This window comes from Anolis sagrei, chromosome X, assembly GCF_037176765.1.
Source record: "Anolis sagrei isolate rAnoSag1 chromosome X, rAnoSag1.mat, whole genome shotgun sequence".
NCBI lineage: Eukaryota > Metazoa > Chordata > Lepidosauria > Squamata > Dactyloidae > Anolis > Anolis sagrei.
Genome location: NC_090034.1, coordinates 60,329,155 through 60,356,236, shown reverse-complemented (window position 1 = coordinate 60,356,236; position 27,082 = coordinate 60,329,155). Strand labels below are relative to the sequence as shown.

General features: G+C 40.1%; 1 protein-coding gene across 1 annotated transcript; it reads right to left on the bottom strand.

The window, feature by feature from the left end:
* Positions 1–5,338: 5,338 nt before the first annotated feature.
* CHEK2 (checkpoint kinase 2) lies at positions 5,339–26,701 on the bottom strand. The gene is made up of 14 exons (XM_067473582.1): positions 25,925–26,701; positions 25,590–25,702; positions 21,110–21,257; positions 18,852–18,945; positions 18,176–18,272; positions 13,175–13,228; positions 12,991–13,052; positions 10,997–11,096; positions 10,824–10,913; positions 9,352–9,524; positions 9,151–9,263; positions 6,937–7,022; positions 6,413–6,472; positions 5,339–5,563 (listed from the first exon to the last, which is right to left on the bottom strand). The coding sequence occupies exons 1-14, from the start codon at positions 26,130–26,132 to the stop codon at positions 5,483–5,485; spliced, it is 1,479 nt and encodes a 492-aa protein (XP_067329683.1). The 5' UTR covers positions 26,133–26,701; the 3' UTR covers positions 5,339–5,482.
* Positions 26,702–27,082: the final 381 nt, after the last annotated feature.

Genomic DNA, 27,082 nt, shown 5'->3' with positions numbered 1-27,082 from the left:
TTAAAGGGGAGGAACATTCGCAAACTTTTCGGCGGGGAAACGTCACCCAGAAAGGCCGGCTTCCCCTTTAAGAGACTGCGCCGCCAACGCGCAGGCGCAGCAGGGCAAAAAAGTGTTAGGAAACTTCAATTCCCAGCATGCCAACGCATGGCAATCAATGGCAAAGACTTCTGGGAAATGAAGTCCGAAAGTTTTCTCCTTTAATGTTGGGAGAAATAGTGTAATACAATGTAATCATACAGGGTTAGTCAAAATGCATAGGCCAATAAGCCATTCAATTGAATGGCTTATTAACCCTGTATAATAAATATATATATAATAATAAAAGTATAAATAAATAATGTAGTCATAATAATTAAAATACTACAATATAATGTAAAAATATAATTAATAAAATAATAAAATATTAATAGAATATAATATATTATATATTAATATATAATATATTCCACAGGGCTCAGTACTGTCCCCTATGTTGTTCAACATATACATGAAGCCGCTGGGAGAGATCATCCGGAGTTTCGGGGTGCAGTGTCATCCGTACGCAGATGATGTCCAACTCTGTCACTCCTTTCCACCTGCTACTAAGGAGGCTGTTCAAGTCCTGAACCGGTGCTTGGCCGCTGTGACGGTCTGGATGAGGGCGAACAAATTGAAATTGAATCCAGACAAGACAGAGGTCCTCCTGGTCAGTCGCAAGGCCGAACAGGGCATAGGGTTACAGCCTGTGTTGGATGGGGTCGCACTCCCCCTAAAGACGCAGGTTCGCAGCTTGGGTGTGACCCTGGATTCATCGCTGAGCCTGGAGCCCCAGGTCTCGGCGGTGACCAGGGGAGCATTTGCACAGCTTAGGCTCGTGAGCCAGCTGCGCCCGTACCTTGGGAAGTCTGACTTGGCCACGGTAGTCCACGCTCTGGTTACATCCCGCTTAGACTACTGCAATGCTCTCTACGTGGGGTTGCCCTTGAAGACGGCCCGGAAGCTTCAATTGGTCCAGCGTGCGGCAGCCATGTTACTAACAGGAGCGGGACGCAGGGAGCATACAACGCCCTTGTTGTACCAGCTCCATTGGCTGCCGATTTGCTACCGGGCTCAATTCAAAGTGCTGGCGTTGGCCTATAAAGCCCTAAACGGTTCCGGCCCAAGATACCTATCTGACCGCATCTCGGCCTATGAGCCCACGAGGACTTTGAGATCGTCCGGGGAGGCCCTGCTCTCGATCCCGCCTGCCTCACAAGCACGCTTGGCAGGGACGAGAGACAGGGCCTTCTCGGTGGTGGCTCCTCGGCTGTGAAACACCCTTCCCGTGGACATCAGACAGGCCCCGTCCCTGATGATATTCCGCAGGAAACTAAAGACTTGGCTGTTCAAGAAGGCGTTCGAACAAGAAGTGCAATAATTGGTAATGACGACAGGAATGGAACAACGGATAATGATATTGGATTGTGGTTTAACGATGAGACGACGCGAATGGCTTTTTGTATTTTTGTATTACTGATATTGTTGATGGTTTTGATGACGATGTTTTTGGTTATTGCTAGATTGATTTTAGATTGTGCCTTGTAATTTGTACCCTGTCCTTTCTATGTCGCCCCCGGGCTGAGAACAGCGGTATAGAAGCACAGTAAATAAATAAATAAATAAATAAATGTATAATTAATAATGAATAATTAAAATAGTCTAATATAATGTAATTATTATTATTATTAACTTTATTTATACCCCGCAAAATCTCCCAAAGGACTCGATGCAGCTTACAAAGGTCAAGGCCATCAACAAACAACAGGCTACAAATACAACAATAAAACTCATAAGCAAATAATAAAACATCAAGCAAAACAATAAAACACTAAAAACAATGACACCATGATGCATTTAAAACCTAAAGGCCGGGCCAAATGTAATGGACAAAATTTTAAAAAGTGCTGGACTTGACAGGTGATATGTAGAGGTTTTTTGGAGGTAGGTGCAATGTGCAGACAATCCTAAAACAAAGTGCCCAAATTACTCTTTCTTTTTCAAACCATACCAATAATAAGAAATCAGCAGACAATCAAGAAATGGAATACGGAAATTAAAAAATTCATATGGGCTGGCAAGAAACCGAGAATAAAGTACGAACACCTAATCGACAAGAAAGAAAAAGGAGGACCAGACTTACAACTATATCACGACGCCTGTGGGTTAATATGGGCAAAAGAATGAGCAAAAATCAACAAAAACAAGGACCTAGCACTAGAAGGCCATGACTTACGCAGTGGATGGCATGCATACTTGTGGTATGCAAAAAGAAAAATAGAAAAAAAAATTGGCAACCATTTTATTCGGTCTTCCCTAATAAAAATTTGGGAAAAATACAAAACGAAATTTTACTCAAAAACCCCACTCTGGATATCCCCGCTCGAAGCGTATCAAAGAAGGGAATTGGGATGGGGGAAGTGGCCCCGTTACAAAGACATCCTTAAGAAATATAGTGGAGAATATAGACTGAAGTCACTCGAAGAAATTAAACAAACTTACGGTGAGATGAATTGGCTCCAACACAGACAACTAGCAGAAGCCTTTAATAAAGATAAAAAAATGGGCTTCGAGAGAAGAGAAAAATCTTGGGACAAAATAATGTGCTCAGAAAGAAAAAGTATCACAAAACTCTATAAAATATTGCTGGAGTGGAAGACCGAAAAGTACCAAAATAAAAACTGCCTCAAAAAATGGTCAGGGAATATAGGGCGCACGATAAGTTCAAAAGATTGGGAGGAGATCTGGAATAACAAATTGCGAGAGAACTGAATAAAGATGATGTACCGTTGGTACAGAACACCCAGTAAACTAGCGAAATGGTACAAAAATACACCGGGACTTTGTTGGAAATGCCAGAAAAAAAAGGAACCTTCTTCCATTGTTGGTGGGGATGCGATAAAATCAAAAGCTTTTGGAAGGAGATACATATTATAACAGATAAAATCTTAGAAGTTAAGAAAGAAATGAAGGCGGAATACTTCCTCTTAGGCATCTTCGATTTCCAACTGGACAAGAACAAAGACAAGCTGCTCTTTCACATGATAACTGCAGCAAGGATAATGGTAGCTAAAAAGTGGAAGCACAAAGAAACCCCAACGATCGATGAATGGACACTCAAATTATTAGATATAATGAATATGGATTGCCTATCAGAACACTTGAAAAATAAGCAACCAAGGATGACCAGCAAAGTAGACTGGTCCCCAGTCAGGAAATTTTTTAACATCAATTAATCACAACACAAAGAGGAAGCTTGCGAAGAATCCAAAACACTTTATATCTAACATGCGAACCGGGCTCTAATCATTAGATAATCCAACTAACCTCTCTTCTCCCCAACCCCCACCCTCTCCGTACACTCCCCCCAAACCCTATGCACACCCCCTTCCCACCCTCCCCTCCCCTCACATTCCTGAACCTGACACACTACCTACAGATTTATTTTATCAATGATACGTCAATGATTGACACTCTCTTGATGTATTTCCCCAAAAAACCCTCAATAAAAATTATTTTTTAAAAAAACTAAAACAAAGTGCATTTGGGATGTGATGCCAGGAGTTTCCTATTCTGGAAAGGCACACTGGAACAGCCAGGTCTTCAGGCTCTTCCTAAAGATTGCCAACGTTGAGGCTTGTCTGATGTCCTTGGGGAGAGAGTTCCAGAGTCGGGGGGGCCACCACAGAGAAGGCCCTGTCCCTCGTCCCCACCAAACACGCTAGGAGCCCCCGGTGGCGCAGTGGGTTAAGCCCTGTGCTGACAGGTCGCAGGTTCGAATCCGGGGAGAGGTGGATGAGCTCCCTCTATCAGCTCCAGCTCCTCATGCGGGGACATGAGAGAAGCCTCCCACAAGAATGATAAAAACATCAAATCATCCGGGGGTCCCCTGGGCAACGTCCTTGCAGACGGCCAATTCTCTCACAACAGGAGCGACTCCTGACACGACAAAAAAACCCCAAAAAAACCAAACACGCTTGCGACGCAGGTGGGATCGTGAGCAGGGCCTCTCCAGAGGATCGAAGGGAACGTGTAGGTTCATATATGGAGATGCGGTCACGCAGGTAGGCAGTTCCCAAACCTTTTAGGGCTTTGTAGGTGAGCACCTGCACCTTGAATTGGGACCGGAAGATGAACGGCAGCCAATGGAGCTCCTTAAACAGGAGGGTTGACGTCTCTCTGTAAGGAGCACGTTAACAACCTGGCCACCGACCGTTGAACCAGTTGGAATTTCCGAGCCGTTTTCAAGGGCAGCCCCACGTAGAGCGCATTGCAGTAGTCCAATCTAGAGGTGACCAAGGCATGGACCACCCCGGCCAGATCAGCCTTCACGAGGTACGGTCGCAGTTGGCACACGAGTCTCAATTGTGCAAAGGCCCTCCCGGCCACCGCCGACACCTGAGCCTTAAGCATAAGCGATGAGTCCAAGAGGACACCCAAACTGCGGATCTGTGACTTCAGGGGGAGTGTAACCCCGTCCAACACAGGTTGCCACCCTATACCCTGATCCGGTTTACGATCGACCAGGAGGACTTCTGTCTTGTCGGGATTGATCTTCAGCTTGTTCCTCCTCATCCAGGTAGACACAGCGGCCAGGCACTCGTCCAGCAACCAAGGGGCCTCCTTGGAATTAGGTGGAAATGAGTAGTAGAGTTGCGTGTCCCACACATCATATTAAATTCACATTTGTCAAATCTGCATATTAAATTTTTGTGACACTCTCACTTCTGCAGGAGTCTACCGTATACCATGCAGCTGTGGTGTACGCTGTTGCTCCACTTTCCCTGCTGAAGAGCTTTGTTCGTAAACTTCCGCCTTAGTACTAATATAATATAACAGGATTTCGACCTGTGTGCTACACCCAGCCCACAGTAGGCCTACTCCTAATATGCTATAATGATAATAATAACAAAAAGATAAACAATATAATAATGTGATGTGTCCTAAGGGCTAATCAATAAAAATTATTTTATTATTTATTTATTTATTTATTAATTATTCGAACTTATATGCCGCCACTCCCCTGGGTCTCGGAGCGGCTTACAAGAACAGGCTAAAATCTAACACAGTTTAAAAACAGCAATATCAAAGATCAAAGGCCTGTCGAAACAGATATGTCTCAATATGCCCTGCGGAAAGCTGATAAGTCCCGCAAGGCACAGACTTCAGGTGGCAGAGTATTCCAGAGTGATGGTGCCACTGCTGTAAAGGCTCTGCGTCTGGTGGCTGTTAGACGCAAGGTCTTGACACTGGGAATTGAAGACTCTTAAAGGGGCAACGGATCATTTATGGTGAAAATAACAATCTTAAAGGAGCGACATCCAAGTCTAATTTGTTCCTTTATTTTCCTATAAAAATACACCAGAAAAAATATACATTCTTCAGAAATATACATATATATATACATATAAAAACGTATTTTAAAACAATACGAAACAACAGTAATAATAAAATAGGAAATTAATTATTGCTGGAGTTTCCGGGCTTTTGTGGGTGTGTCCACAAGTCTGTCTTCCGTCCGCTGTCTTTTCCTTCCTTTAAGAGGCTTTAAAAATGGGAAAAAACATATATAAAACACAAAAATATTTTATATATATATATATATATACACACACACATACATACACACACAGTTTTGTTTAATATTTTTAAATATGAAATTAGAGTAATATATATATATATATATATTTAATTAAATGTATAAAATCTATATAAATAAAAATGTAGTGTTTGTGGTATTCACAGAACTCAAAATACCACTGGACGAATTGACACCACTTTTAGACACAAGACACCTAACAACCCAATGTATGTCCTTCACTCAAAAAAATTGATTTTGTCATTTGGGAGTTGTAGTTGCTAGGATTTATAGTTAACCTACAATTAAAGAGCATTCTGAACCCCACCAACGATGGAATTGAACCAAACTTGGCCCACAGTTCTCCCATGACCAACAAAAAATACTGGAAGGGTTTGGTGGGCAGTGTCCTTTGGTTTTGGAGTTGTAGTTCACTACATCCAGAGATCACTGTAGACTCAAACAATGATGGATCTGGACCAAACTCTACACGAATACTCAATATGCCCAAATGTGAACACTGGTGGAGTTTGGGGAAAATAGAATCTTGACATTTGGGAGTTGTAGTTGCTGGGATTTATAGTTCACCAACAATCACAGAGCATTCTGAACCCCACCGACGATAGAATTGGGCCAAACCTCCCACACAGAACCCCCATGTGGGCCACAGCAACACGTGGCAGGGGACAGCTAGTAATACATAAAATATGAAATATAAAATAAAACAACATACTGTATACATAAAATAAAAAATAATATAAAAATAATGTTAAAATAAAACATTCATTAAAATAATATAGAAATATTTTAAATTACCGAATTAGGAGTCTCTGCTTTGGAAACCAATTCCTGGAAAGTGCGCTTCATCTCTTCATCCTAGAAAAGAAATAATAATATGCAAATATATTAAATAAAATAATAAAAACTTCATTTATCCACTTCCAGTTGCAGCTTCCAAACTATTCTCAAAGGTAGCCCCATGTAGAGAGCATTGCAGTAGTCCAGGCAGGATGTGACTAAGGCGTGGAATACCATGGCCAAGACAGGCGTCTCAAGGTATGGGCGCAGCTGGCACACAAGTTTTAATTGTGCAAAGGTGCTCCTGGCCACCACTGACACCTAGGGTTCCAGGCTCAGTAATGAGTCCAGGATCAGAGCGACTTTATCCGTAAACAACCTTGTAAATTCCTCACAACAAGTGGCCAATTGGTCAGAAATCACCAGTTGAGCAGGCTTTAGAAGTCTCCTGACCACTCAAAACGGTTCTCTTGGACAGTTGTTTGTGGATGCAATGTTGGCAGCAATATATTCAAAAATATATGTAAATATATGCAAATTACCTGGAGCCAAGGGTGATGCAAGGCTTCCTGGATGGTCAGACGCCGGATTGGATCGACTTCCAGCAATTTCCGGACCAAATCTAAGGCTGAATAATAATATAAATGTATAACTTTATAAAATAATAACAAATATAAAATAACAAAAATAGTATGTAATAATAATATATATGATAAAAACACGAAATACATATATAGGCTGAATAAAAATAATATATTAAAATAAATTATAAATAATAATAAATATCTAATAATAATACATATTAAATACATAGGAGACTAGGACATGGAACAATGGCTTCAAACTACAAGAGAGGAGATTCCATCTGAACATGAGGAAGAACTTCCTGACTGTGAGAGCCGTTCAGCAGTGGAACTCTCTGCCCCGGAGTGTGGTGGAGGCTCCTTCCTTGGAAGCTTTTAAACAGAGGCTGGATGGCCATCTGTCAGGGGTGATTTGAATGCAATATTCCTGCTTCTTGGCAGGGGGTTGGACTGGATGGCCCATGAGGTCTCTTCAAACTCTTTGATTCTATGATTCTATGAATAATAAATTACAATAAATAATAAATATCTAATTATAATAATAGTAAATATGATAATAAATACTAAATACCTATATAATTATAATAAACATTTCATAAAATAATAAAAAATTAAAGTAACAGATATAGTATAATAAATTATAAAATAATAAATACTATATGTCTATAATAATATATAATAATATATGTGATTTTTTTTGTCGTGCCAGGAGCGACCTGAGAAACTGCAAGTCGCTTCTGGTGTGAGAGAATTGGCCGTCTGCAAGGACGTTGCCCAGGGGACGCCCGGATGATTTATGATGCTTTATCATCCTTGTGGGAGGCTTCTCTCATGTCCCCACATGAGGAGCTGGAGCTGATAGAGGGAGCTTATCCGCCTCTCCCTGGATTTGAACCTGCGACCTGTTGGTCTTCAGTCCTGCCAGCACAGGGGTTTAACCCACTGTGCCACCGGGGGCTCCTATATATGTGATAATAAATATTAAACGTAATAATATAGAACACAATACTTAAAATCAGGTAACATAATAATATATATTAAATATATAAATGAGGAATATTTAAATAATTAAACAATAATAATGAAAATAATATTACACAAAACCATATAATTAATAAATATTGAAATAAAATAATGCATAAAATAAAAAATATTCAAATTTAAATTTAAAACATGAAATAATAATCAATAAGAGAAAAATACATAAAATATAATAAAAGTAATAACAACTGTGTTGTAGACAACACTCAGGCTTGGAAGAATGTCACCCTTAGAAAAAGACACAGGACCAAATTCTTACACAACACACATCTTGGGGATGACCACAGTTACTTAGATATAACCCAGCCGATGACAGATCTGGATCAAACTTGGCACCAGATCCCACATGGCCAACTGTACATACAGGCCTGCTTTAGGGAGGGTTGACTCACGATTCTGGGCAATGTAGTTCATTCACATTGTTATGTATTTTCTAATGGGAAATCAAAGACTGGCTTTGTCATAATAAAGAGTGTTACTAATTGTCATAATAAAGAGTGTTACTGATGAACCAGCCTGGACACAGCATATTATTTGAGAACACAGAAATGCTGGACCACACCAACAACCACCATGTCAGACTACACCGAGAAGCCATTGAAATCATGTGGACATCAAGCATGTGGACAATTTCAACAGAAAGGAAGAGACCATGAAAATGAACAAAATCTGGCTACCAGTATTAAAAAACTCTAAAATTATAACAGCTAAACAACAGAGAGGAAAAAACCAGGCACAGATTAACACCTCCCAGCAACAGATTTTCCCATGCTCAGGCAGGCCTTCAAATGCTAATGAAGGTGATCAGCTAAACATTCACACCTAACTGCAGCAGGGAAGAGCTCCTTGCCCCACCCCAGCCATTCCACAGATATATATAAACCCATTTTTCCTACTTCCAACAGACCTCACACCTCTGAGGATGCTTGCCATAGATGCAGGCGAAACATCAGGAGAAATGCCTCTAGAACATGGCTCTATAGCCCGAAAAAACCCACAAGAACCTAGTGTTACTAATTGACTAAATTATATTACCGAAGACCTAAAAAAAAACAAGGCCTTTTTCAAGTAACTCATACACTGCCGGGTATCCAAGCTAGTGTATCGATAAATATGATATAACGAGCGCACCTTCCTGGGAGACGTGGTCCCAGATCTCTTGGATGAAGGTGAAGCTTCCTGTGCGTATCTGGTCCCGGAGCGTCTTTTGGGGTGTTTCCGAGAAAGGAGGGTACCCAGAAAGGCTGTGGATGGCAACAGAATAAATTTGCATACATTTGCATATTTTGAAGAAATGTGCATAAATTTGCATATTTGGAAAAAATTGCGTGCCAGATGAAAAGGATGACCCCTAGGCTCCAGGCATCGACAGCACGGCCGTATCCACCTTCTTTGGCCCCTAATTCGAATCTCAGCACTTCGGGGGCCAAATAGTCAGGGGTCCCACAGAGCGTCTGCATTAGAGAAGACTCGCCCAGCAACTTCGACTGGCCAAAGTCGGAGACCTAGATTCATACAAATAGATGCGCATAAATCTTCAGTAAAATATTCATTTAAAAAAATTATTTACATAAATATTTAAAGAAATGTATTCCTAAAGATAGTCACACAAATAATCATCAAAATAATCATAAAACATTTACAGAAATAGTCATTAAAATATATCGACAAAAAGATTGTCAGAAAATCATAAAATATTCACAAAGTAATCATTAAAATATTAAAATACAGTGATTTCTCACTTATCACGGGTGTTCCGTTCCAGGACCACCTGCGATAAGTGAAAATTCGCGAAGTAGGGACACTCCGCCCACTTGAGTGGGCAGAGTGTCCCTACTTTGCGGTGGCCTCCTCCTCACCACCCTCTTCAGTGGTGGCCTCCTCCTCCTTTCCGCCTCCACTACTCCCAACCTCGGAGGGAACACTATATATTCATAAAAATACTCACAATGGTTTTTTGCAAAAGATTCATAAAAATGTATTCCTAAAAATATTTACACAAATAATCATAAAATATTTATAAAAATATTTGCAGAAAAACATACGATATTAAAATATGGTTATATTCGCATAAATATTCAGTAAAATGTTTGCAGAAATATTCGCAGATAATGTTTGCCGAAATATTCTTTAAAATTCATTAAAATATTGGCAGAAATATTCCTTAAAATTTTCAGAAAAATATTCATGTAAATATTCTCTGAAATATTTTGGAAAGTAGTCATTAAAATATTCACAGAAATATTCATTAAAAAGTTTGCATAAATAATCATTAAAATATTCATAAAAATATGGTTGGAAATTGTTTGCCAATATATTGGTATATTCACAAAAATATTTGCTGAAATATTCACAAAAATATTCACAGAAATAATCATAAAATATTCATAATGTATGCACAAAATACAAACAAAATGCATAAAATATTCATAAAAATAATGGCTGAAATATTTGGGAAAATTTTCGTTAACGTAGTCACATAAATATTCATTAAAAAGTCTGCAGAAACATTTGTTAAAATAGTCTCAGATTATTTGAGTTTCACTCAAATAATCAGTGAAATAGTCACAAAAATATTCACAAGGATGATCAAATAGTCATAAAATATTTGCAGAATGTTCACAAAAATATATTCATAAAATATCTGCATAAATATTCACAAAACAAAAAGCTATTCTCAGAAATATTCATCAAAATATTAATACAAATAAGTTCATAAAATATTAACAGAAATAATCACAAAAATATTCATAAATATATTCACAAAATATTTGCAAAAATATTCAGGGAAATATATTTCTTACTTTGATGAGGCATTTTTCCTCCGAAGGAGAAGAAAGAAGGATGTTTTCCAGCTTCAAATCCCGGTGGATTATGCCGTTTTGATGGAGGTACTGCCATGAATATATAATGAATAATTTTAAAACATATAATAATTAAATTAAAATATAATAATCATAATCATAATAACAATCACCTGTACAGCCAACAACATTTGATAGAAATAGAATTTGGAGGTTTCTTCACTCAATTTGGCCGGCCTTCGGACTTTATAGAAAAGCTCCCCTCCTTCCATCCTAAATAAATAATAATAATAAATATTGATATTTAATAATAATACATATAATTATCATATAATTATATAGCATTATATATATATTGTATAATAGTACATACAATTATTAAATACCAATTTCTATACTTTTAATTATGTAACATAACATAATATTAATATATTTAAATAATAACATATTAAAATTGTGGTACCTATACACATAATAAAAGTGAAACTCTGTATGTGTGTATGTGGCTGTGGTGTCCACTTACACAGACAAGTTCCTGCCTCCACAAACAGCTATAGCTTCCACTACTGAGGAGACACCAAAGGATCTCCTGCCAATGACATTGCAGGTTATAGTGAGCACCGTACACATGTCCAAGAGCCCTGCCAGCGTCTTCCACAAACACCATACTGCCCACTAACCAAGTGAAGGCTTTCATACAGGGACTACTTCATCCTAGATTTCCAGTTTTTCCTCCACCACAGACATCCCAGTGTTTCTTATTCTCTCCATTGGTGTGGAATTTGCATGACCACACCCACTGCCTCTCCCTTAGCCATTTCCTAGTCTTTTCTATGGCACACAGCAAACAGATGAATTGACCAGCAATTGAACATACTGGAGGTGTTTGGGGGATTGTAGTTCACCCTGCATCAATGCAGAGCACTGCGACCCCCACTGACAATGTACCTGGACCACATCTGGCACACAAAACCCCATGACCTAAGAAAAACACTGGAAAGGCTTGGTTTATAGGAGTTGTAGTTCACCTACATCCAAAGAGAACTGTGAATCCAAACAAAGATGGATCTGGACCAAACTTGGCATGCAGATATGCCCCAATTGGAATACTGATGGGATTAGGGGGGAATTGCCCTTGATGTTGTACTATAGTTACTGGGATTTAAAGTTCACCTGCAGTCAAAGGGCACTTTGAATCCCACCAAAAATGGACCTGAACCTAACCTGGCACAAAGAATCCCCATGACCATGGATGATGGGATTTACAATACTTCAGCTTCCACAGACCACTGCAACCCCCACTTAGGACCTGGACCAAACTTGGCACACATACCCCCCTCCATGACCAACAGATCGTACTGGATAGGGCTGGTGGGGGGGGGGGGACTGACCCACACACATGGGAGTTGTAGGTCACCTTGCACCCACTAAACCCAGCTGACGTTGGAATTTGGAGCACAGACGAACAATGCCTTTTCCAAATAGCCCAGGCAGACCTGGGTCCCCAAGCTATTATAATCTATATAAATAAAAATGTAATGTTGGGTTTGTGGGATCAACATAACTCAAAAACCACCGGAAAAACTGACACCAAATTTGGACACCACACCCCTACTGACCAACGAGTGACCATCACTCATAAACCCCTCCAAAAAACAGTAGAAAGGACTTAAAAACCCAAAAAGCTAAATGATGATACAGCGCATATGCAAAAACAACAACTCCCAGCATCCCTTAGATCAGGCCCTTTAGGGGAGGAGGATGCTCCAAATGCACTACTTCCAAGCTGCAAGCTTGCTTCTCCTTGAATTTCTTTGAGAGCATCCCAATCCATACATATTTCCAATTTCCTATTCCTGGACTGCAACTCCCAGCAATCCTCCAGATAGATAAATATATAGATTAGATAGAGGTAGGTAGGTAGGTAGGTAGGTAAATCAATCAGGAGGACTGCTGTGAGTTACAGTCCAAGAATAGATAGAAAAGGAAGAAAGGAGAGAAAGAAAAAAGGGGAAGGAAGGAATGAGGTAGAGAAGGAAGAAAGGAAGGAGCGAAGGAAAGAAAAAAGGGAAGGAAGGAAAGGGGGAGGGAGGGAAGGAGAGAAAGAGAGAGGGAAAGTTGGTCACAGCAATGCATGGTGGGTAAAGCTAATATAATATAAACTCACAATTCAAGCACAATATAGAAATCTTCTCCTTCATAGAAGTCTTTGATCTTGATCAAACAGGGCTAAAAATGGGGAGAAATAATTATATCTAATTACTGAAGAATTAAATTAAAATATTGGAACTAATTATATTATTTTATAATATATTATATAATATATTTAATAAAAAATATATAATATTTACATGATCAATCTTCTTCAAAATCTCCACTTCGGTTTCTACGTTAAAAGGACGGTCCTAAAATTATATAAATAAAATTAAAATAAAATGTGTTAAGTTTCAAAAGGTATTGATATTTTTGTTCCTTTTTAAAATTCATTCTATAAAATATATAAAGAAGCAAAGAATAAAAAATACATACATAAAAAATAAAGAATAAAAATAAATGAAATAAAAATAAATTTAATTAATAAAATAAAAAGAAATAAAAAATGAAGGAAAAAATAAAAAATGAAGTAAAACAAAAAACAAAAGAAAAAATAAAATGAAATAATACAATAAATTAATTGAGATAAAAGAAACAAAAATCAAACCCAATAAAATAAATAAAAAACAACATTTTATTGTAGTCCAAAGACCCTTTTCCTCCATAGGCGTACAAGGTGAATAAGGTTAACAGCAGCCGACTGATTATACGCATGTGTGCTTGGGCCTGTTCATAGAAATTGCATGACAGTAGAATTTGGTAGATGCATTCTACTTCCTGTTCTACATGGGCAGAGTCTTTCATTTTATGGGGTACCTGTGAATCTCCCACACAGTAGTTCAGACTGGGATATATTACACCTTGTTTGGGAAATAGGCAGTGGTATTTGGCCACAGTCAAGTTCTTTAAGTAGCTTGCTGTGTGGAAAGGCCTGACATAATGTATGGACAGAGCACTTAGGGAGCAAGATACATAAGAGCAAGAGCACAGCTCACAAAAGATAATGTGCCACAGTCTCTGCTTGATTGATTTGAGAGCTATGTTAAAGTCCAGATGATTGTAAGGGTTCTTTGCTCCAACTGTGTTGCTGTGGGCTCAGTCTTCTTCTGTGCCACCACATCTAGTTGTTTTGACAGGTATGCCACCGGTCATGGCCAGCTTCCAATCATCTGGGTGAGTACTCCCACTGCTACTCCTTCTTTCTCTCCAACATTGAGGGTAAACGGTTTCTCGAAATCCGGTAGGCCCAATGCTGGTGCCTTCATGAGAGCCTCTTTGATTTTTAGGAAGCTCTTTTGTTGTTCTTCTGACCACTGGAAGGGGTCTCAGCTACTCCCTTTAGTAGCCTCATATAAGGGCTTTGCCATTGCCGCAAAGTTAGGGATCCAAATACGACAGAACCCAGCACTACCCAAGAATTCTCGCACTTGCTTTCGGGTAGTTGGGGTTGGAATGGAACATGCTGCCTCCTTTCTTTCAACTTCAAAATTCCAATTTATCAATGATTTTTCGATCAAAAGTACCTTCATCTGGTCATTGTAGATCCAATGGAAAGGTAGGTCACTTAGTCTCACATCAGCCACGAAGTTTACTTGGTCCTTTAATTTTATTGATACTGAAAACATTCTGTATTTGTCAGTTATTTATCATGCATTGCAAAGGGGTAATGCTTCTTTTCCCCTTGGCCTCCTTTGTTTTCTGTCCTTGACTCTGTCCCTGCCTATTTCCCATTTTTTCTACCAGGGGGCACTGCCCGACTCGTTTTGGGGCACCACCGCGAGTTGGCTCTTTTGGGGAATTCCTGATCCCCTCCCCTCCTGAGCACCTCCCTTGTTTATTTATTCCTCCCCAAAACAAAAGCCCCGCTTCTTCAAAACACTCGCCTGAGCACTGGGGCATCTTTCATCTGGCCGGCCGGCAGTCCTTCCCTATTAGCATTATCTTGGATGTCCTCTAAGTTGACTAATGTATACAGGACACTCCCGAAGGCGCGGCTAAATAGAGTCACTGGTTAATTTAGTTGTGGGACCACTCTCTCAGCGCACTCCAGTAGCCATCACCCTCAGGACCATGCTGTACCTTCGGATCTCCAAAGATCTCTCCCCTCCTCCCTGCCGGGACAATTCACTCACTTTCCCACCCAAAGCACCATTAATTATGTTAGAAACTAGGGCCCTTGAGTGAGTGTCCGGTGCATAATGAGGGGGCGGAGCCCAACCTGAGGTTCCAAGGAAGGCATTTATTTTCAAGGCTGATCAGCAATGAGAAGGACAGCCTTTGTCCATCCTGGCCAAAGACTGCCCACCCCATGGCGCACTTTAAAAACCTTTATAGTACATAATCGCTCCACCCTTTGAGCAGCAAATCTTATCAAATTATCCAATTAAATGCAATGCCTATGTTAACTCAGACATATATTTTCTGCTACGTATGCATGTAACCTGATCTCCGCCCTTCCTGGATGCTGCTGCTTCCCCCTGACCAGTGGGGGGGGGGGTCGCTGCTACTCCCTCTGGAAGAGGAGGGGCAAGCTCCTTTTAACAGGGAAGGGAGAGGGATCGTAAGTATACTGTTTAATTTTTATTTTAATGTTCATGGTTTTAATTGTTATTTTTGCTATTGTATTTTATGACGGCATTGAATTGTTGCCAATTGTAAGTCGCCCTGAGTCCCCCTAGGGGTTGAGAAGGGCGGGGTAAAAATGTTCGAAATAAATAAATAATCTCCTGTAGCAAGCTATAGGAAAAACTAGAGTCCACCTCAATAGACAGACAACTACTGCAACTAATACGGAGACTCCATGAAGGAGCTACTCTGAAAGTAAGATGTAGTCCCCAGGACCATCTTACAAAAGCTGTCAAAACTGATAAAGCAAGGGTGCATTTTGGCCCCACTATTATTCAATTTCTATATTAACTCCATGGTGGAACACCTATACATCTTGGACTTCCACCTACCAAAACTAGCAAGAAGGCACCTATCCACCCTCCTTTATGCAGATGATGCAGTTCTTCTTTCTAGAACTCAAGTTGGACTGAAAAGAGCCCTGAGAGCACTAATGAATAACTGCGAGGCAGAAAAGCTGCATCTCAACTTTCAGAAAACCAAAATTATGATGTCTGCTAAATGATATCTGCCACTCCATACATTATCTCTGCCCTTCCCCATGGAGCAGAGAGGCAGGTGAACAGCTCCACTGTCTGCCACACTTGAGAATTATTACATTGACTCTTTTATAGGAATATTCAGCTGATGTAGTCCCAAAGTTGTAAATTAATGATAGACAACTATCCTGGCTCCATTTCAGTTTCCTGGCCAGATGTTGACTTCATGATTGGTGTTAGCCTTTTGTTGTCTTCCTTCTTAATATTGTAAACATTTCTCTTATCGGTGGGTTGTTGTAGGTTTTTCTGGGCTATATGGCCATGTTCTGGAGGCAATTTTTCTCCTGACGTTTCGCCTGCATCTATGGCAAGCATCCTCAGAGGTAGTGAGGTCTGTCGGAAGTAGGAAAAATGGGTTTATATATCTGTGGAACGACCAGGGTGAGACAAAGGACCCCTGTCTGCTGGGGCTAGCTGTGAATGTTTCAGCTGATCACCTTGATTTGCATTCAATGGCCTGGAAGCTCCTGGGGGGAATCTCTTCCAGGCCACTGAATGCAAATCAAGGTGATCAGCTGAAACATTCACAGCTAGCCCCAGCAGACAGGGGTCCTTTGTCTCACCCTGGTCGTTCCACAGATATATAAACCCATTTTTCCTAGTTTCAACAGGCCTCACTACCTCTGAGGATGCTTGCCATAGATGCAGGAGAAACGTCAGGAGAAATATTGCCTCCAGAACATGGCCATATAGCCCGGAAAAACCTACAACAACCCAGTGATCCCGGCCATGAAAGCCTTCGACAATACATTTCTCTTATCACTGTCACAGTTCTTATAACAGTTTACTTTTTCAATCCTCATTAGCAACTTTTAATTACAGTCCAGCAAGCAGGCAATTAGTGATATAGAATGGTACCTTCAAAATTACGAAGGCTGAATGAAAAGTAATGCCTCCACTTTCGTTACTTGGGTTTGGATGAGAATATTTTAATAAATCAAACACAGAAATAATCCTGAGAATGTGCTCTTTAACCACCACTATTCACTTTTTGACATAATCACCAGACAATTGGATACATTTCTGCCAACGATGAACAAGTTTTCTGAAGCCGTCACGGAAGAAGTTGACACTCTGTTTCTGCCATCCATCGTGCACAGATCTTCCGATAGCCAAGCAAAGCAATAATGTGACCACACATTCTTGTGAAATGCCGATTATGCTTGAAATTTCTCTCTGAGGGATACGATCGTCCTGAATCAATCTGTCAAACTTTTGCTTGTGAAACTCGGTGGTTGCTGTCACAAGACGTCCAACTCTTCGTTTGTCACGCAAGTCGGATGTTCCCACCTCAACATCTTTAAACTTACTCGCTCAACGACGCACAGTACTCACATCAACACAATCACCATAAACAGCTTGCATTCTCTGATTAATCTCATTTGGGGTGACATCTTCCGTCAATAATTCAATGACTGCATGTTGCTTAAGTTGCATTGACCACTGCCTGCGCAGGGTTCCATACTTTGCATTTTAACAATGCAACCGTTCAATGCTAAGGCTTCCCGCCAAAATGGAACTGTAGAGGACAGTACCTGCCGCATACCAGTACTGCCATCTGCTGCTGAGTTACGAAGGTGGAGGCATTACTTTTCACTCAACCCTCATATTAACTCTCATTCATTCATCTTTCATTCAACTCAATTCATACCCACACCATATCAAATCCACATTTATCAAATCTGCATATATTTCTTGTGACACACACCCTTCCCTGTTCCAACTAAAAAGGGAATACGAGACACTTCTGAGGCAAAAAACAGCAACACAAACCAACTGAGTGTAATAATAACAAAAACAATTTTTGAAATAAACATAAAAATCAAATAATTAAAGAGTGAAATAAAAATTAACTACATAACATGTGTATTTATTTAATATGAAGTAACACATAAAATAAAAATAATAAATAATAAATAAAATAACACTAAACAAAATAAAATATAATACAATAAAATATAAAATCACTCTCCGGGGTGAGAAGGGCGGCATATAAATGTCATAAATAAATAAATAAAATAAGTAAATAATATATTATATTGTAATGAAATATAATTGATACAACTATAATAATAATATTAATAAATGACCTACATTTTCACGGAAGCACTTCTTTTTATTTATAATTTTTATGGCGACTTTCAGGCAAGTTGTTTTTTCGAATCCGAGTTTGACTTCCCCACAGGCACCTCTAAATAGAAAATAAGCATATTCGATGAGCTTGTTTGCATATTCGATTAGCTCATTTGCCTATCTGATGAGCTCATTTGCATATCTGTTGACCTTATTTGCCTACGACAGGTCTCCCACAAAGTCGTCTGTAATATGAAATATAATACTATAATAAAAAAGGAAATAAAATGATTAAAATAAATATGAAATGAGAAATTATATTATTCAAAGCTATTATTTTATTTCTCAAACTGTTTTCTCAATTTTTTCATATTATTATATTTTGCAATGCAATATATATTCATTATTATTGTATTTGAAATATTAATATTAAATGTTTTATATAATTTCTTTCTTATTATTACATTTCTCAATGCTATATTTTAAAAATATTAAATAAATAAATATAAAATTAAACAAATAGTGGTCTCACAATCCAGGACAAAATAATAAATAATAAAGACATATAACAATAAAATTAATATGAAATAAAAATTTTAAGAGGAAAACTATGAATAAATATTCTAAGAAATAAAATAATAAAAATAGTATCAAATAAAAATAAAGGATGAAATATAATATATAATGTCGGACTCACGTTCCGAGTGTCTTGGAAATGAGGTACTTCTCCTTTAAGGCCGAAGGGAAACCCATTGACTGATTGTTGTCCATTAAGTCGCAGAAGCAGAAAACTGGAAGGATGTATGTGTGTGTGAATTTATTTGATAAAATATATAACATTTATAGAAATACATTTTTATTAATATGTTTGCAAAACAAATTGCGAATATTTTTGTGAATATTTTAAAGCAAATTTTACATCGTTTCACATCATTGTTTTATTTTCTATTATTATATTATTACCATTTGATATTATTTTTGATGGAGGACATGGCCAATTATAGTTTTGTTAATATTACTATTATCATTATTCGTATTTCATATTATTGTACTGACACAGAAACACAGTATGTCACAGCAAACGAGATCTATATGCTGGATTTCGTATCACAAAATTTATTTATTATTTATTTATTTACTTTGCTTATATACCGCTGTATCTCAAGCCCGAAGGCGACTCACGGCGGTTCACAAACAGTAAAAACAGTAGAAACAGCAGTGGTTCCATGCAACATACAACAATTGACTTAACACATTATCCATAAATTACCAATAAGCAATTACAATGCACAATTATTACAAAAAAACAACCGTACCCAATCTTCTCATCATCCAAGCGTAGTCCAGGTTCGTCGTCCATTGTTCCATTCCTATGTTCCATTACCAGATTGTACTAAATTACTCAAACGCCTGCACAAACATCCAGGTCTTCACCTTTTTGCGGAATACCATTAGAGATGGTGCTAGTCTAATGTCCGTAGGAAGGGCGTTCCACAGCCGAGGAGCCACCACCGAGAAGGCCCTATCTCTCGTCCCCGCCAGCCAAGCTTGAGAAGCAGGCGGGATCGAGAGCAGGGTCTCCCCGGAAGATCTCAAAGTCCTGGTGGGTTCATAGGCAGAGATGCGGTCGGATAGGTAGCTTGGGCCGGAACCGTTTAGGGCTTTAAAGGCCAACGCCAGCACTTTGAATTCAGCCCGGTAGCAGATCGGTAGCCAGTGGAATTGGCGCAACAGGGGGGTTGTATGCTCCCTGCGCTCCGCTCCTGTTAAAATCATGGCTGCCGAGCGTTGGACTAGTTGGACTAGTTGGAGCTTCCGAGCTGTCTTCAAAGGCAACCCCACGTAGAAAATCACAAGTCGAACATTTCCCAAGCGTTTAGGACTGTGTGATGTATTTTCGAAGGATCCAAGTAGGGTGGGCTTTTGCAGTTGACAGATTGTGGTTTTGTGAATGTTTATTGTTTCCAAATGCCGGCTGAGTTCTTTCGGCACCCAGAGTGCCGATGACCACTGGGACCACCTGTACTGGTTTATGCCAGAGTCTTTGCAGTTTGATTTTGAAGTCCTGATAACGGCTGAGTTTTTCCTGTTGTTTTTCTTCAATGCGACTATCACCTGGTATAGCGACATCAATAATCCAAACTTTTTTCTTTTCCACATTTGTGATGTCTGGCGTATTGTGTTCCAAAACTTTGTCAGTCTGGATTAAAAGTCTCACAATATTTTTGCATGTTTATTTTCCACTACCTTTGCAGGTTTATGATTTCACCAGTTCTTTACTACTGGCAGGTAGTACCTCTGACATAAGTTCCAATGAATCATTTGGGCCACAGAGTTGTGCCTCTGTTTGTAGTCTGTTTGTGCAACAGCTGAGGATATGATCCATGGTTTCATCAGCTTCCTTGCACAGTCTGCATATTATCATTATTATTAATAATAATAACATCATATATTCTTCTTTCCCCTGTTTGAAAGCACCAATATTATTATTATCATCTCATATTATTATTGCTGTTTATTCCTTATATTCTTATTAAATATTATTCATTATTATTATATTATTATACCATATCATTATGCCATATAATAATAATACAATATTATTTTGTATTATTACTTCATATTATTTTGAACTAATATTATTATAATAAATCCTTTTTACCTCTGTTGGAAGGGAGGGTGAGGGTGAACTCCACCCCATTATATTATTACTATCATTATTTTATTCTTTTTTATTATTTCATATTATTAATATTATTATTACCTTTGTTGGAGAGAAAACTTTTCCTTATTATTATTATTATTATTATTAAGGTTATTATAATTATTTCATATTATTTTGTATTACTTCCTGTTATTATTACTATTATTGTTTCTTATTACTATTCTTTCTTATTATTAATCATATTGTTATTATTTCACATTATTATTACTTCATATTATTATTATGCTTACCTTTGTTGAAGGGGAGTGCAAGTGCGATCTCTGCTCCATTGGCCAGTGGGGTTTTCTTCCCTTTCCCAATTAACGTCCCGTTAACAAAGGTCCCGTTAGCGCTCTGGTCTTCCAAATATGCCACACCCACTCCAAGCCCAGGCTCCTCCTATCAACATAATAAGAGTAACAATAACAATAATAACAATATATATGTAATAATAATAATATGTAATAATAATATTTAGATGATGATATAATATAATAATACATGGGATCCTAGGAATATCAAGATGATAATATATGTATAATAATAATAATAATAATAATAATAATAATAATAATAGATAATAAGAAGAAGAACCTTGGAAATAACAACAGAAATTGATCACTGAAAGAGTGAAGAAAGTCAAGAACTGGACATCACCTGGCAATGATCAACTGCACAGATTTCGGTTTAAATATCCAAATTCACCAAATTTTTTCCACTTGCTGTACAAGGATGATCTAAAGCTTTACGAAAAATCAAAAACTGAAATCCAGTCACTGAGCAACACAGTCAGAATCTTCAGCACTGACATCAGTATGGAGTTCGGACTAGACAAATGTGCCACAGTGGCATTAAAGAAAGGGAAAATTACTCACAGCGAGGGCATAGAGATGCCAAACGGACAAACCATAAAATGCAATCAGCCTGAAGCCTATAAATATCTGGGCATACTACAGCTGGACAATATCAAGCATGGGCATGTGAAAAATGTGGTCAGCAAAGAATATACCCATAGAGTCAGAAACATTTTGAAGAGCAAATTAAATGGCGGAAATGCGATCAAGGCTATCAACACCTGAGCCATCCCCGTCATTAGATACACTGCTGGGATTGTGAACTGGACACAAGCAGAACTGGATGATCAATCCACTACTCATTACACCTGCGTAGTAATGTCGACAGACTTTACCTATCCAGACTAAAGTCTGTCGACATCAATAAATGTAAAAATGGCAAAGCAGCTGGCCTGGATGATCTACGGATGGAACTAATCAAGAACTTTGGTCCAAAAGCAAGGTGCTGGCTGCTGGAGCTGATGAACAACTGCACTGCATCCTGTCAGATCCCCAAAATCTGGAGGAAAGCAAGAGTCATTGCCATCTTGAAGCCTGGCAAAGACCGTAATGACCCAAAAAGCTATAGACCAATCTCCCTGTTGTGCCACCTCTACAAAGTTCTGGAGAGACTTATTTTGCATAGAATTACGGAAAAAATAGACCCATGTCTAATCCCACAGCAAGCTGGCTTCAGAAAAGGCAAAAGCTGCACATCGCAAGTGCTGAACCTGACTCAGCACATAGAAGATGGCTTTGAAAGGCAGCAGATCACAGGAGCTGTCTTCATAGACCTGTCAGCAGCCTATGATACTGTGAACCACCGCCTCCTCCTGAGAAAAATGTATAATATCACAAAGGACTACTACCTCACCCGCCTCATAGGAAACCTGCTACAAAATAGGAGCTTTTTTGTTGAGTTCCAGGGCCAGAGAAGCAGATGGCAGAAACAGAAGAACAGCCTGCCTCAGGGGAGCGTGCTTGCCCCATCAATGTTTAACATTTAGACAAATGACCAGCCACCGCCAGAAGGGACAGAGAGTTTCACCTATGCTGATGATCGTGCCATTACCACTCAAGCAGGGAGCTTTGAGATGGTAGAACAGAAGCTCTTCGAAGCTCTAGGTGCCCTTACTGCCTATTACACGGAAAACCAGCTGATCCCTAACCCATCTAAAACACAGACATGTGCTTTTCATCTCCAGAACAGAGAAGCATCCCGAGCTCTGAAGATCACCTGGGAAGGAATCCCACTGGAGCATTGCAGCGCACCCAAATACATGGGAGTCACTCTGGACCATGCTCTGACCTACAAGACGCACTGCCTGAACATCAAGCAAAAAGTGGGCGCTAGAAACAATATCATACGAAAGCTGACTGGCACAACCTGGGGATCACAACCAGACACAGTGAAGACATCAGCCCTTGCACTATGCTACTCTGCTGCTGAGTATGCATGCCCAGTGTGGAAAACATCTCACCACTCTAAAGCAGTAGATGCGGCCTTAATGAAACATGCCGCCTTATCACGGGGTGTCTGCGCCCTACACCACTGGAGAAATTACACTGTTTAGCCGGTATTGCACCACCTGACATCTGCCGGGAAGTAGCAGCCAATAGTGAAAGGACCAAGGCAGAGACATCTCCAGCTCATCCCTTGTTTGGGTATCAGCCAGCACATCAATGACTTAAATCAAGAAATAGTTTTCTAAGATCTACAGAGACACTCGCTGGAACACCTCAGCAAACGAGAGTCCAAAAGTGGCAGGCTCAAACCCAGAACCTCAATCAATGGCTGATACCGAATGAGAGACTCCCCTCTGGGCACACAGAAAACTGGGCGACTTGGAAGGCTCTGAACAGACTGCGCTCTGGCACCACGAGATGCAGAGCCAACCTCAAGAAATGGGGCTACAAAGTGGAATCCACGACATGCGAGTGTGGAGAAGAGCAAACCACTGACCACCTGCTGCAATGCAACCTGAGCCCTGCCACATGCACACTGGAGGACCTCCTTGCAGCAACACCAGAAGCACTCCAAGTGGCCAGGTACTGGTCAAAGGACATTTAATAGAATACCAAGCTTGCAAACTCTGTTTTATCTGTTTGTTAAAAATTTGTTAAAATTGTAATCCAATTGTCTGGTTGATACTGACACGATAAATACCTGCCCAGAAATCAGTAGGCAGAGAGAGAGTTTCTGCAAGTGAAACAAACAGTAGAAGAAGAGAAACACGCACTGGCAGGTTATGTGAAAGCCAACATTGAGGGAAGACAGTAGTAGTAAACTGCATCAAGTGCAAAACACAAAGAGTGAATACCGTAAAAACAAAATCCAGAGCAGAAGAGAAAACTGGCAAAAGAAGGCTCTCCATGGACAGTTCCTGGGAAAAACTGAGAGCAAAATTGACAAAGAAGAAACATGGATGTGGCTCACAAGTGGAACTTTGAAAAAGAGACAAAGGGCCTGATTCTGGCAGCCCAAGAACAAGCCATTAGAACCAATGCCATCAAAAATTGAAAAGTCGACGGAGATCCCAAGTGTAGACGCTGCAAGGAAGCAGATGAAACAATAGATCCTCAGCTGCTACAAGAAGATCACGCACACGGACTACAAGCAGAGGCACAACACAGTTGCTCAGATGATTAATTGAAACTTGTGCCACAAATACCATCTGCCTGCGACAAATACCCAATAAACAATAATAATATTAACTTTATTAACTTTATTTATACCCCACAAAATCTCCCGAAGGACTCGATGCGGCTTACAAAGGCCAAGGCCGCCGACAACAACAACATACAATACACAATAAAACTCATAAGCAAATAATAAGCATCAAGCAAAACAATAAAACAGTAAAAAGATGACACCATGACGCAATTAAAACCTAAAGGCTGGGCCAAATGTAATAGACAAAATTTAAAAGTGCTGAACTTGACAGGTAATATGTAGAGGTATTTGGAGGTATGTGCAATGTGCAGATAACCCTGAATCTCTAACAAAGTGCATTTGGGACTTGATGCCGGGAGTTTCCTATTCTGGAAAGGCACACTGGAACAGCCAGGTCTTCAGGCTCTTCCTGAAGACTGCCATTGTTGGGGCTTGTCTGATGTCCCTGGGGAGAGAGTTCCAGAGTCGGGGGGCCACCACAGAGAAGACCCTGTCCCTCGTCCCCACCAGACGCGCTTGCGACGCAGGTGGGATCGTGAGCAGGGCCTCTCCAGATGATCGGAGGGAGCGTGCGGGTTCATAAACAGAGATGCGGTCACGCAGGTAGGCAGGTCCCAGACCGTTTAGGGCTTTGTAGGTAAGCACCTGCACCTTGAATTGGGTTCGGTAGGTAAACGGCAGCCAATGGAGCTCCTTAAATAGGAGGGTTGACCTCTCTCTGTTAGGAGCACCAGTTAACATCCTGGCTGCCGCCCGCTGGACCAGCTGAAATTTCCGAGCCGTTTTCAAGGGCAGCCCCATGTAGAGCGCATTACAGTAGTCCAATCTAGAGGTGACCAAGGCATGGACCACCCCAGCCAGATCAGCCTTTACGAGGTATGGTCGCAGTTGGCGCACGAGTCTCAATTGTGAAAAGGCCCTCCCGGACACCGCCTACGCCTGAGCCTCAAACGTAAGCGATGAATCCAAGAGGACTCCCAAACTGCGGACCTGTGACTTCAGGGGGAGTGTAACCCCAACACAGGCTGCCACCCTATACCCCAATCCGGTTTTCGATCGACCAGGAGGACCTTTGTCTTGACGGGATTAATCTTCAGCGTGGAAAATTATATAATAATAATAATATAAATATAATACTATACTAATAAATAAATATAATAAAATAATAAAATAAATATAATACTACAATAATAATAATAATAATTGTATATGATAAATAAATACCCGGATGACCCGGAAATGCTTCTTGCTGGTCTGTTGGTACAACTCTGACAATCTCTGGAAAACATAATCACAGTTCGGGTCCCGCCCAAAGCTGTATTCCGCATTCACGCAGTCTGCAAAGAGAGAACATTTGCATATCCAACTGCTCCATTTGCATATTTAAAAGAAAACAAGGCAAGTGTTTCCAAGTATATTATATATAGAGAATAAATATTAAATATAATGAAGAAATATCATGAATATAAATATAATAATATAAATAATAAAATACAATACTATTATAATGTGTAGTAATAATAATAGCAATGATATGAATGAGAGCGAGCCCTACTAACCGAGGTTGTGGAAGCCCGGGGAGAGGCCGAAGAGCCTTCCCCAGGCCTTGAGGCCTTGTCCGTTTCCTTCTCCTATTTCTCCTTCTTCTGGAATGGAGGGCAGCGGTTCCTGAGTGGGAAGCGTGTCTACAGAGCTCACCGTCGCCGAACTCGAGGAGCCCGAAGTGGACGAACTGGGGCCTTCCTCGGCCTTTACCTCGTGCGACATCTTCGGAGAATGAAGCACGGCCAGGGTTCCCGCTTATTTTTTATACCGGCACGTGACATGGCCCGCCTCAGCCAATCACAGCCCAAGTGAGGGCTTCCTGCAATGGCAGCCCATCCCTGAGAGGACCAATCAGTGATGGCTCTTACTGTCTTATTAAATCACTATTCGCTGTTTCCTTTAAACATGCGCAAAAAAGAATCTTTCCAAAGTTCGACCTGGAACTGGCTCTCTGAGGAGAATACTGCGCATGCGTCTGGTGTGCCGGAGGCGAATAAGTGAATCGCGCGCATGCGCAGAACAGTAGTTAAGTAAAATGTTGCAAAGCTGTAACTGGTTCTGAGAAAACGGCGCATGCGTTTATATGAACGGAGGCGAATAAGAGATTGGAGCGCATGCGCAGAACTGCAGAGTTCGCTCTGAGCGAACAGTACGCATGCGTGGACATCTAACAGAGGCCAAGAATCATAGAATCAAAGAGTTGGAAGAGACCTCATGGGCCATCCAGTCCAACCCCCTGCCAAGAAGCAGGAATATCGCATTCAAATCACCCCTGACAGATGGCCATCCAGCCTTTGTTTAAAAGCTTCCAAAGAAGGAGCCTCCACCACATTCCGGGGCAGAGAGTTCCACTGCTGAACGGCTCTCACAGTCAGGAAGTTCTTCCTCATGTTCAGATGGAATCTCCTCTCTTGTAGTTTGAAGCCATTGTTCCGCGTCCTAGTCTCCAAGGAAATAGAAAACAAGCTTGCTCCCTCCTCCCTGTGGCTTCCTCTCACATATTTATACATGGCTATCATATCTCCTCTCAGCCTTCTCTTCTTCAGGCTAAACATGCCCAGCTCCTTAAACCGCTCCTCATAGGGCTTGTTCTGCAGACCTTTAATCAAGAGATGGTTGACGCGAAAGCGCATGCGTTAATGTGTAACTGAAGTAAAGCCACCTGCACTCCT

Excerpts from the sequence above, each read along its gene's own strand:
- CHEK2 (XM_067473582.1), bottom strand. The coding sequence starts at position 26,132 with ATGTCGCACGAGGTAAAGGCCGAGGAAGGCCCCAGTTCGTCCACTTCG. Across the intron at positions 18,946-21,109 it reads TGCACTCCCCTTCAACAAAG|TTTTCTGCTTCTGCGACTTA; the intron begins GTAAGCATAATA and ends ACATCCTTCCAG. Across the intron at positions 13,053-13,174 it reads TTTTGAAGAAGATTGATCAT|CCCTGTTTGATCAAGATCAA; the intron begins GTAAATATTATA and ends CCCCATTTTTAG.